Below are 12,671 nucleotides of genomic sequence, written 5' to 3'. Positions count from 1 at the left end.
CTTAGTGGATAGAGCATTGGACTTTGAACTGCAGGGTACTGGGTTAGATTCCAGTCAAGGGCATGTACTTGGGTTGCTGGCTCCTCACTGGCCTGGGCACTGGTTAGGGTGTGCCCAAATATCAGTGTGATATGCTTCCCTCACACTGATATTTATCTCTATCTTTCCCTTCCACTCTCTCTGAAAATCAATGGAAAAATATTTCGGGTGAGGATAAAAAAAATAAAAATAAAAAAAAAATAATACTTTTCCTTCAACATTGCAACATAAGCAAGCTTAGCAAACACAATTTTCAAATTAAATGATAAGGCATTAGTCAACATATATTTAGAAAAACTATATAGTTAAATTTGCACATTCACATTTTTATCTTATAAAATGTTTTATATCATCACAGTTGGGGACTAATATACTTAGTAGTTTTGCCCATTCTTCATGTTTTGATGTTAAAACTTAAGTTTTATGTAGATTACATACAAGCATAAATAAAACTAATTTCATTTTAAATACAATTAACTTAAGATGAAAAGTAAAAATAACTAAAAACTTGCACCAAGTTGTCAAATTGAGCATTTTCCAACTTAACAATGTGAACTCTTTTCTATGATGTATACAGACATTTGGCAGTTTCAAGGGTAGTGCTTGAAGAATATTCACACTCCAGTGCATCCATTTCCATGATCACATTTTAAAGCCTCAAGGCATTATCACTTCCTTTTCTTAAGTAGCATAATAATTTAGAAAAATGGTTATGTTTATAATCATCTGTCAGTCAATAAATCCTATGTTAAAATATTTTTCCCACTCAATGAATGTGTGTATGTGTGATGTCTTATGCGCATGTCAATATAAACAGGACTTGGCTTTGTCATGAAACTATTTCATTTATCAGAGAGCATTGATGGGGAAATGGGAAAATTCCCTTTACACTGTAATGAGCAGAAGCTGTGCTTCCTATAAAAGGCACATGCACTGCAATTTAAGAGCAATGTTCATGTGAGTATATGTGAATAACAGAAGCACTATTGTATCATGTTGTAAGACAGATTTTAGCACAAGGTCACATCTCTGTAACAAATATCTGTGTAAATTAGGGGGGAAATTTTTATATTCATTGTTGGTTGGATATTAAAAAGATAAGTCAATGGCAGACTATCTCATTTGCTGCCTATCATGCCAAACAAAAAACATAACCTCTAACTGTAAATGTAATAAATAAAATTTTAAACAGTGAAATCTAATCAAATGATGGGGTCAAATAAATTGTACTGATAAAGACCTTTCATATTCCTGTGCTCTTTAACTGTTCAATATAGTAGGCTAAGAAAAAAGTAAAAATAATATAATAATAAAATATTTCAGTCTAAATAAATGTGTATTTCAAGTTTTAATAAATATTTAACTTAACTTCTATATTTTGATGTTTAAGATTTTGATAATTCGATAATTTAAAGAGGTAAAAATTATTTATTACATGATAAGTAATTTTATATTTTTAAAAAGCTATTGCTTTATATTTTATTAGAACAAAATAAAATAATATCTTACTAAATTTTTAAAATCATACCAAAGACAGGGAACCCTCAGCTGACAAATATGGAACTTTGCTTTGTAGCTACCAGGCATTGATGTTCACTCGTGTGTCCAGCATTACACTGGGTTTGTTAGCTACATTTAGTGTATTTCATTCTTTCAACTACCCTATCATGTTTATACTATTGTGTTTATTTTAAAGAAGAGGAAATGAGTTCAGAGAGCTTAAGAAGCATGCCTAAGATTGAACAGTATATGTCAGAGCTACATTTGAACAAAGCCCACATTCTTTGCATGTTTACTTACAACTTCTCTCAATTTTTTTCTAACTCTCAATTTTAATACTGATACAAATAAAACTAAAAAGGTTTGATAATTCCAGAATTAACCTTTTCCAGCATCCAGTAAAGAGAATAGGAACATGAAGGATTCAACTTCTTGTGTAAATGGGACCTAACTGCTATAGAACTGTCTGTATTATGAACTTTGGCAAGAGCAAGAAAGCCATCTCTAGGTCATATCATTATCCTACCCATATCATCAAAGCTCTAGCAAAAGTATGCCTGGTGCAGAGACATTTTTTTTTTAATTTAGTATGTTTTCCTCCTTGTCTGCACAATCTTATAAAACTATTGTTATTTTTCTAATTTGCTTTTGTTAAATATTCAATGCTGCTTAAAAATGAAATATACAACTCAACACTAGGAAGACAAATAACTCAATTAAAAAAGGGCAAAGGACCTTAATAGACACTTCTCCAAAGAGGACATGCATATGGCCAATAGGCATATGAAAAGATGATTACATCACTAATCATCGAGAGATGCAAATTAAAACTACAATGAGATATCACCTAACACCTGCCAGAATGACTACCATCAATAAATCCAAAAATGGCAAGTGTTAGCGAGAATGTGGGAATGCAGACTGGTGCAGCCACAGTGGAAAACAGTATGGAGTTTAATAGACACTTCTCCAAAGTGGACATTCAGAATGCCAAAAGGCATAAGAAAAAATGCTCAAAGTCACTAATCATCTGAGAAATTAAAATCAAAACAACAATGCGGTACCATCTCACAACTGTCAGAAAGGCTATCAACAAATCAACAAATGACAAGTGCTGGCGAGGATGGAGAGAAAAAGGAACCCTCATGCACTGCTGGTGGGAATGCAGACTGGTGCAACCACTGTGGAGAACAGTATGGAGTTTCCTCAAAAAATTAAAAATGGAGCTCCCATTTGACCCAGTGATTTCAATTTTAGAAATATATCCCAAGAATTCAGAAACGCTCATCAGAAAGAATACATGCAAAAGATTTGGAAACAACCTAAGTGCCCATCAGAAAATGAATAGATTAAAAAACTGTGGTACATCTATATAAGTTATAAAAAAAGAAAGAACTCTTACCATTTGCAACAGCATGCATGGACCTAGAGAGCATTATGCAAGCGAATAAGCCAGTTAAAGATCAGTGTCACATTATCTCACTCATATGTGGAATCTAATGAACAACATAAAATGATGAACAAAAATAGGCCCAGAAACATAGAATCTTAAATCAACTGTCAAACCTCAGAGGGAAGGCAGGGGAAGGTGGGAGTCAGGGGGAGAGATAAACCAATGACACAGGCAATAGGGTGGTGAAGGCCTAGGAGGAGAGAGTGGAGGGAAAAGGGGTAAAAAGGGGACATATGTAATACAATAATAAAGATTTAAAATACATATGCACATATTTTAAGACTTAAAAAAAGAAAACAGTATTGAGTTTCCTCAAAAAATTAAAAATACAACTGCCTTTTGACCCAGCAATCCCACTTCTGGGAATATATACGAACATGCCTGAAGCACTAATATGAAAGAATATATGCACACCTATGTTCACTGAAGCATCATTTACAATAACTAATATCTGGAAACAGTCCAAGTGCCCATCAGTAGATGAGTGAATAAAAAGGCTGTGATACATTTACACAATGAAATACTATGCAGCCTTAAAAAAGAAGGAAATCTTACTTTTTGTAACAGCATGGATGAACCTGGAGATTGTTATGCTACCTGAAATAAGCCAGTCAGAAAAAGACAAATACTATATGATCTCACTTATAAGTGGAATCTAATGAACAAAATAAATTGATGAATAAAATATAATCAGAAGCATGAATGAATGCATGAACAGACTGACAGTTGTTAGAGGGGTGTGGGGATGGGGATCTGGATGAAAGAAGGGGTTTTGGGTGAATGGTGCAGAGTGCAGATTGTCTTATTGCATTTGAAACCTGTATGGTTCTGTGAACCAATGTCACTAAATAAATCAATAATAAAAAGTAAAAATACATTTAAAATTTTAAAAATAAAATAGACAACCATTATTTTGTCAATATATTCAGAATGTTTTTGGGTAATTATACAATTTATGCATGTAAAATATATACATCAGTATAGGAAGAAATATTACCAGGTGTACCTAGATGTTTAAAACCCTTATGCACCCCTCTCATTTGTCTCTTACAAGAAATTATCCAGGCTTACTTAAGAGGTAGCTCCTTCATTTGTACTGAGGGCAGATCCAGGTTTGGTGAGACTCAAGCAATTTGTAAGAGAGGGCTCTTTCAGAAAATGAATATAAATTTAAGAACATAAAATTAGGAGCAGGGTATAAGAAGAAGCCCATGGAATTTGAGGGGCTTTAAAGCTTAAGCTTCATTAGCTTAATGGTAAATTTATCTCTGACTCCATTTAATGTTCATCCTATAAACTGAGTGGCCAGGTTATATTGCCACCCCATCAGTACTTTGTTGGGCCACCATTTGCCTTCAATACAGTGATTCTTCTTGGCACCAACACCACAAGGTGTTGTAGGTGATTCAAGGAATCTGACACCATGCCTGATGAATAGCACTGTCCAGTTCTGTGAGATTTGATGGTTGTGGAACCAGCTGCCTGATGGCACTTTTACCTTCATCCCGCAAATGCTCAATTGGATTGAGATCTGTTGATTGTGGGGGCCACCTAAGCAAGGCAAAGTCTCCCTCATGTTCTTGAAGCCACTCCTGCACAATATGAGCACCGTGGCACAGCGCATTGTCTTGTTGGAAGATGCCATCTCCATTGGGATATGATGCAGTGTATGGCTAATTTGCCTATAAAAGTCACATGCTCATAATAATCTAGCCACTAAGTATAGGGTGAGTATGAAGTGTACAGTGCGGAAGGCAGAGCAGAGCAATGAAACAAAACAAAACAAAACAAAACAAAAAAACAAACAGGTCCTTGGTGGCACTGTCTGCATAAATGGAGAAAAAATTGCTGAAAACGAAGTCTTCCTCTAAAATTTTCAGTTATAAGAACCAATATAGACCAATAACATTGATGGATTGTTCAAGCTGATTTGAGCTGAACTGTCTGAAGCTTTTATCTTAACAGATACAACATAAAATTTCATGAAGCCAGTATTATCCTATCTAATAAAAGAGTAATATGCAAATTGACCATCACTCCAACACACAAGATGGCCATCCTCATGTGGTCAAAGATGGCTGCCCCATGTGGACACAAGACGGCCACCACAGGATGGCCAGCAGAGGATGGCAATTGGGGGCGACCAGGCCTACAGGGGAGAGCAGTTGAGGGGGAGGAGGCCAGAAAGGGAGGGAAGTTGGGAGGGACCAGGCCAGCAGGGGAAGGCAGGTGGGAGGGAGCAGGCCAGCAGGGGAGGACAGTTGTGGGTGACCAGGCCTGAAGGGGAGGGCAGTTGTGGGAAACCAGGCCAGCAGGGGAAGGAAGTTGGGGGCAACCAGGCCTGCAGGGAGGACAGTTGGGGGGGGGGGAGATCCAAGCCTTCAGGGGAGGGCAGTTGTGGGTGACCAGGCCTGCAGGGGAGGGCAGGTAGAGGGGACCAGGCCAGGAAGGGAGGACAGTTAGGGATGATCAGGCCTTCAGGGGAGGACAGTTAGGGGCAACCAGGCTGGCAAGGGAGGGCAGTTAGAAGTTACTGGGCCAGCAGGAAAGAGCAGTTGGGTTAACCAGGCTGGTACAGTAGGGCAGTTAGAGGTGATCAGGCTGCAAAGGAGGGCAGTTAGGGGCAATCGGGCCAGCAGAGGAGTGGTTAGGGGGTGATCAGGCTGGCAAGCCGAAGAAGTTAGGGTCATTCAGGCAGGTAGGAAGGCAAGTGGTTGGAAGCCAGTAATCCTGGATTGTGAGATGAATGTCTCGGACCTAAACAGACAGACAGCCTGGAGAGGGTGCAGGCTGGGTTGAGAGGCACCAACACCCCTGCCCCATGCATGAATTTTGTACACCGGGCCTCTAGTGTGAAGTATAAAGAAAAGAACATTTCAATTTTCTTTAGGATTGTTTATTTCATAGCATCTTAATTTTTTCTATGCAGTAAAAGATATAAAATGTATTTATTGTTCACTGAAACAAATTCTATAATTATTGTCTGCTAGGAATTATTACTTGGATCCCAATCTTTGTTCAGGAACAACTTATTTTGTTGCTAGAGATCTTTTAGAATGTTTCTGGTTTATAATATCTTTCAAATATTTCAATTCTTTCTTGATCTTTTAAAGAGTAACAAACTCTACTAAATTTTTCATTTGTGGTATTAATATAACTACAGGAATTTCATGTGCTTCTTAGTAGTCATCTCTACACTAAAATAATACTGCATTGTTGTTCCTTCTAATATATTATTATACTTCAAATGTCATTTTCCCAGTAGACATATATTTTCTTACATTAAACTCTTCTTTATTAATGAATTTTATACAGGATAGTCTTGGGTTTTTAGTCCATTTGTAAGAAGTTCCTATTAAGAAATTCAATGAAGCATGGGAACAATGCAAGAGTAATTTATTAACATATCAAGAGGCTTTAATTTGCTAACATTTTCCTATCATGTTAGTCTGACAGAATAAAAACAACAAATTGCTAGAGCATGAAACAGTAGAATTGAAAGAAAAAGCTATCGATTAAGAGCTCATGGGTTCAAATGTTCACAACATGAAGTCTATGTTTACACCAACATACAGTTAGTGTTCATATTGCCGAATTTATTTAGGCTTAGGCTGTTCACCTCTTCTACCTATCTAACACTATATAAAAATAGGAGAGCACATGCAAGTCACAAAGGAAAAAGTTATACCATTAGGAATATAGATGGAACAGATAAGCTTTAAAAATTGAGCAATGTTTATATATTCCAGTTACTATAGAAATAGTTACTTCTTCATTTAGTGTATTTCATGTTTTCTAGATAGACTGAAAACCTAAAATTATTAGCAAACATTTTACCATAAATCTATAATCTATTTTAGCCATAATAAAGGCCATATTTTCTTTGGTTAGGAAAAGGTTGCAAGAACATTTGAGTTCAACATCTTTTTTTTTCTTTTCTTTCTTTTAAAAAAATATATTTTATTGATTTTTTACAGAGAGGAAGGGAGAGAGATAGAGAGCTAGAAACATCAATGAGAGAGAAACATCGACTATCTGTCTCTTGCACACCCCCTACTGGGGATGTGCCCACAACCAATGTACATGCCCTTGACCGGAATGGAACCTGGGACCTTTCTGTCCGCAGACTGATGCCCTATCCACTGAGCCAAACGGGTTTTGGCTTGAGTCCAATATCTTAAGAGTAGTTGAACATGCACTCTCTCCTTTGGTACAGTCTCCTTTATACTTATTGTCATACTTGCTGCCTCACAGACTTCCTGAATTTTAATCTCATTATCTGAATTTTAATCTCAGCTTTGGACTGGACTCTTTCCAGGAAGGCTGCAACTAGGTCTATTTTATAAATTCCTGTACTCCCTTCCACCTAGTACAGTACTTGACACAGTAATTGTGTGACAAATATTTGTTGACTGAATTACTAAAAGAATCCTATCTAATAAAAGAGTAATATGCAAATTGACTGTCACTCCAACATGCAAGATGGCTGTTTCCCATGTGGTCAAAGATAGCTGCCCCCATGTGGACACAAGATGGCCACTACAAGATGGCCAGCAGGGGAGGGCAGTTCAGAGGGACCAGCTTTGCAAGGGAGGGCAACTGGGGGTGATCAAACCTGCAGGAGAGGAGTTAGGGGTGACCAGGCCAGCAGAGGAGGGAAGTTGAGGGGGACCAGGCCTGCAAGGGAGGGCAGTTAGGGGCAAAACAGGCTGGCAGGGGAGCAGTTAGGCATCTGTCAGTCTGGCAAAGGAGTGGTTAGGGGGTGATCAGGCTGGCAGGCAGAAATGGTTAGGAGCAATCAGGAAGGCAGATAGGCGAGAAGTTGGGAGCCAGCAGTCCTGGATTGTGAGAGGGATGTTCCAGATTGGAGAGGGTTCAGGCTGGACTGAGGGACATCTCCTCCCCCCCCCCCCCACATTATACACAAATTTCATGCACTGGGCCTCAAGCAAATAAATAAATGGAGGAAAGAAAGACACCTTGACCTATAAATTTCCTTTTACCATAATATCCCAGTTGATTTCAATGAGAAAGGATCCCCTTACCTACTGTAAAAATAATCTGAAGTGGCCATAGAAATAGACTGTTTATAAGGTTTTAATGTATCAAACTACTTGGGAACCTACCTTTAAATTTTTATTATATGTATGTTTTATAATATCTATTACACAATGGTCATTCAATCATTGTGAAATAAAACACGTGCAGATAAAATTTTATTTAAAGAATTAGTTTGACAGTTCTCATCCTGATATTGATGAGTTAGTTTTGTTTTGTTTTGTGTTATACCCAAAGTTATACCTCAGCCTTAGCAAGTCATGTCACAAATCCTTACCATTCAAACATGCTAATTCCAATAAGGAAATACCAGCATATATTTATCACCATTATTTGAAAGAACTCAAAGTATGACTTATATCAATGATTTATTACATTATCTTCATATATACTATAGTATTAATTAATGCTGTGTCAGGCACTTTTCTAAGTTCCTTATACTTGTTAACAATTAAATCCTCACAAAACCCTATTATTATTGTCTCCATTATACAGATAAAAAACCAATTTGTCTAAGGACCCAAAGCCAATGAATAACAGACTTCAGATATGAATGCAATCTAGCTCCATTGCTCTTATCCCTAGCTGCTATATAGTGCCTCTCATATAGGTCTCTCTATATAATATGATACCTAATTATTTATTGTAACTTTGCAGATAATGATTGTATTCAGATAATGTATAACTAGATTTGCTCCTTTATGAAAGGCCCATGAATTACAATGTGTCCATCTACCCAAGTCTGATTAATTATCTGCAGTGATTTTTGTTCAGTTCAATTACATTGGAAACATTAATCCTATCTAATAAAAGAGTAATATGCAAATTGACCATCACTCTAACACACAAGATAGCTTCCCTCATGTGGTCAAAGATGGTTGCCCCCATGTGGACACAAGATGACTTCCACAAGATGGCCAGCTAGGGAGGGCAGTTGGGAAGGAATAGGCCTGAAAGAGAGGGCAGTTGTGGGCAATCAGGCCAGCAGGGGAGGGCAGTTGGGAGGGACCAGGCCTGCAAAGGAGGGCAGTTAGGGGCAATCAAGCCTGCAGGGGAGGGCAGTTGGTGGGGGGGAAGACCTGCAGAGGAGGGCAGTTAGGGGTGACCAGGCCTGCAGGGGTGGGCAATTAGGAGCAAACAGGCTGACAGAGGAGTAGTTAAGCATTATTATTATTATTATTATTTTACCAACTTGTGATTCTCAGTAAAATGCTGGCTAACTGATTTCTTAAGTCCCTTTAGTACTTATAATATCACAACTAAAATTAGCCACATTCTAGTAACTAACATTTGATTGAAATTTCACACAAAATGAAAGATCAAGAGAGTGAATAACATAAGAATGGGCAAAAATTAGTATGCTGGCTTCAAAAATAGGCTAAGAAATATTCCATGTGTAATAATAATAGCCAATATTCATTAAGTGCCTCTATGTCCCAAGTACTATGTTACTTTCTTTAAATGTACACATCATTTGATCTTTATAACTATACTAGAGGCCCAGTGCACAAATTCATGCACCAGTGGCCGAAATGAGTTTTCTGACACCCCCCTGAGGGGCCCTGAATTACGAGAGGTCCAGAGACCCCACTGGTGCACGATCAGGGCTGGGGAGGGATGCAGGAGGTTGGACAGCTGAGGATGGACCATGGGAGGGGTACAGGGCATGTCTGGCCCAACTCGCTCAGTCCCAATCGGCCAGATCCCAGCAGCAAGCTAACCTATGTGTCAGAGTGTCTGCCCCCTGGTGGTCAGTGCATGTCATAGGGACTGGTTGACTGGTCAACTGTCTGCCCCCTGGTGGTCAGTGCATGTCATAGTGAGAGGTTGAGTGGCCTTAGCCTATTATTAGCCTATTACACTTTGATTGGTTGAACAGACAACCAGATGACTGGACACTTGGCATATTAGGCTCTTACTATATAGGATGAGGGAGGATAATATTATTATTCTTATAATACAAATGGGGAAACTGAAGCTAAGAGAAAGTGCTTTTAATTCACATATCCAGAGTAAGTAGTGGAACATAGAACTTCAACTTAGGTAAGTCTAGTTTTCAAAGGCAAGAAAAGGGAGAAGAGAAGGTGTGCTAAGTTAAAAACCATCTATGGGATTAATTTTAAATTGGTTGCAATGCATATTTCCCTGTCTCAGAGGGCTCAAAGATCCCCCCACCAAACCCAAATGTAAGTACATGTCTTTTAATCCACTGTGGAATACTAAACCTGACAACCAAGATGATAGAAAAGAGAAACATTCAGAGTGCATGGATGGAGGCTTACTGTAGCTCTGAAATTATTTTAGCCCATAGATAAGCTTTTGGGGCTTAGTTCCTAGTTCTTCAATATATTTCAGAGAGTTTAGTATCCTGCTTAAGTTTCTTCTGGACAAATGAGTTGAACTAACCAAAAATTAGCTTTTCATTCATATCACCCATTATATATTATTATTTTTTCCAATTTTGGGGCCAAATCCTACCAACCCCTTGTTAAATTGTAACCAACTTCTTTTCAGTGTTAAGCTCCCCAACAGTGTTTGTATATGTGTGTGTGTATGTGTATATACTATGTAAAGATAACATGTCTTATCACCTAAGAAATGTATCATAGAAATGATTTTTTATTACAATATATGTTGTACTAATTTTATGTTTCTTGTCTTGACCCTTAAAACCTAGGATCTGTTCTTTCTCAAATATCCATTTCATTTGCATATATTAGTACTAATTTATCTTCTGTGGGTTAATACCTATGCTAAGAATTGACGAGATTTATATACTGACTACAAAAGAAGACAACCAGGCTTACATTCTCACAAACATTAACTGAATAGATATAATCAGTAGAAATGGTTGTAGAATATAGTCTTATAAAGAAAATGGACTTCTATATATTTAAAAGTTACCTTTGATAGATCCCTGAAGTTTCCTGGAAGAGTCAAGTCCAAGTCTTCTGATTCATAGTTTGTTAAGACCCATGGAAATACAGGATATTGGTTCAGATCATTATATGTCCGTCCTAGAAAAAAAAAAAAAAAAGAGAGAGAAATGATAATCTTTATACATCAATTGATTATGAAATTGTTCCTGTTCTTATAATAGACTAGAGGCCTGGTGCACGACATTCATGCATGTGGGCGTGGGGGAGGGGGCGGTGCCCCTCAGCCCAACCTGCACCCTCTCCAATCTGGAACCCCTCAAGGGATGTCTGACTGCCTATTTAGGCCTGATCCTCAATGAGCAGTCATACATCCTCTCTGAATCCAGGACTGCTGGCTCCCAACTGCTTGCCTGCCTGCCTTCCTAATTGCCCCTAACCGCTTCTGCCTGCCAGCCTGATCACCCCCTAACCACTCTCATGCCAGCCTGATTGGTGTCTAACTGCTCCCCTGCCAGCCTGTTTGCCCCCAACTTCTCTCCTTTGCCAGCCTGGTCACCCATAACTGCCCTTCCTTGCAGGCCTGGTCCCTCTGAACTGCCCTCCCCTGCTGGCCATCTTGTAGTGGCCATCTTATGTCCACATGGGGCAGGATCTTTGACCACATGGGAGCAGCCATTTTGATCTTGTGTGTTGGAGTGATGGTCAATCTTCATATTACTCTTTTATTAAATAGGATAGAGGACTGGTGCACGGGTGGGGGCCAGCTGGTTTTCCCTGAAGGGTATCCTGGATCAGGGTGGGGGTTCCCTTGGGGCGTGGGGCAGCCTGAGCAAGGGGCCTTTGGTGGTTTGCAGGCCAGCCACGCCCCTGGTGACCTAAATGGTGGCCCTGGTATATGGAATTTATCTTCTACAATTGAAACTTTGTAGCTGGAGCAGAGTCAAGCCTTCGACTTACTCCATGGCTTTAGCAATTTCTGTTTGGATTTGTTTACCTTCTATAAATAAAACTTTGTAGCCTTGAGTGGAGGCCAAACTGCCTAGGGCAGGCAGAAAGCTTAGCTTCTTTCCTTGCCTGGGAAACCCAAGCCTCCCTCCTGCTCTCTGTGGCTGTAGCCATCTTGGTTGGGTTTATTTGCATACTCGCTCTGATTGGCTGGTGAATGTGGGTTGTGGGCATAGCACAGTGATGGGTAATTTGCATATTACTCTTTTATTAGGTAGGATAACTATTGAATTTCAGAAGAAAGGTAACTCTTTTGCTTATTGACCTATGTTTTTATTTAATCTAAAACATTCATAACAATGTGTTTCAAGTGAATTCACTTAATAATGATTAACTATAATTACTTTTTTGTAATATAAGCTTGTATAGAGACTGTTGTTTGTCATAACTGATTTCTTTTCTTCCTGGTATATACAACATTTCTCAGCCCCCTTTAAGTAGGTATGGCTATGGAAATTAGCACTAATCAGCAAAAGGTGAGCAGAAGTGACATGTGCCATAACCAGGCTTGGCTCACTGCAACTTTCATGTGTGCACTCCATGGTCCATCTCTCTTCTGCTGACTATCTATACTAATAAAAGGATAATATTCTAATTAGACCAGGAGACCTTCCAGACATTGTTCTGGACAAAGCCATTGTTGTGGGGCTGAGGCAGAGGCAGGTTAGGGGCAATCAGGCCAGCAGGGGGGAGGAGGGGTGGTGAATGGACAGTTGAGGTGAGCAGGCTGGCGGGGG

The 12,671-nt window shown here is 38.9% G+C and overlaps 1 protein-coding gene across 4 annotated transcripts in view; it reads right to left on the bottom strand.

Moving 5' to 3' along the window:
* Nucleotides 1-12,671, bottom strand: part of NBEA (neurobeachin) — a 796,980-nt gene that overhangs the window by 110,049 nt on the left and 674,260 nt on the right. For all 4 annotated transcript variants that reach the window (XM_084879290.1, XM_084879291.1, XM_084879292.1 and 1 more), the window contains one exon: nucleotides 10,955-11,067. In XM_084879290.1, the coding sequence (XP_084735416.1) occupies nucleotides 10,955-11,067 (113 nt within the window). The remainder of the gene's footprint in view (nucleotides 1-10,954; nucleotides 11,068-12,671) is intronic.

Source organism: Pipistrellus hanaki (assembly GCF_964339955.1).
Source record: "Pipistrellus hanaki genome assembly, chromosome: 3".
Lineage (NCBI taxonomy): Eukaryota > Metazoa > Chordata > Mammalia > Chiroptera > Vespertilionidae > Pipistrellus > Pipistrellus hanaki.
Note: the sequence above shows the minus strand (reverse complement) of the source record. Positions and strands in the feature narration are given on the sequence as shown.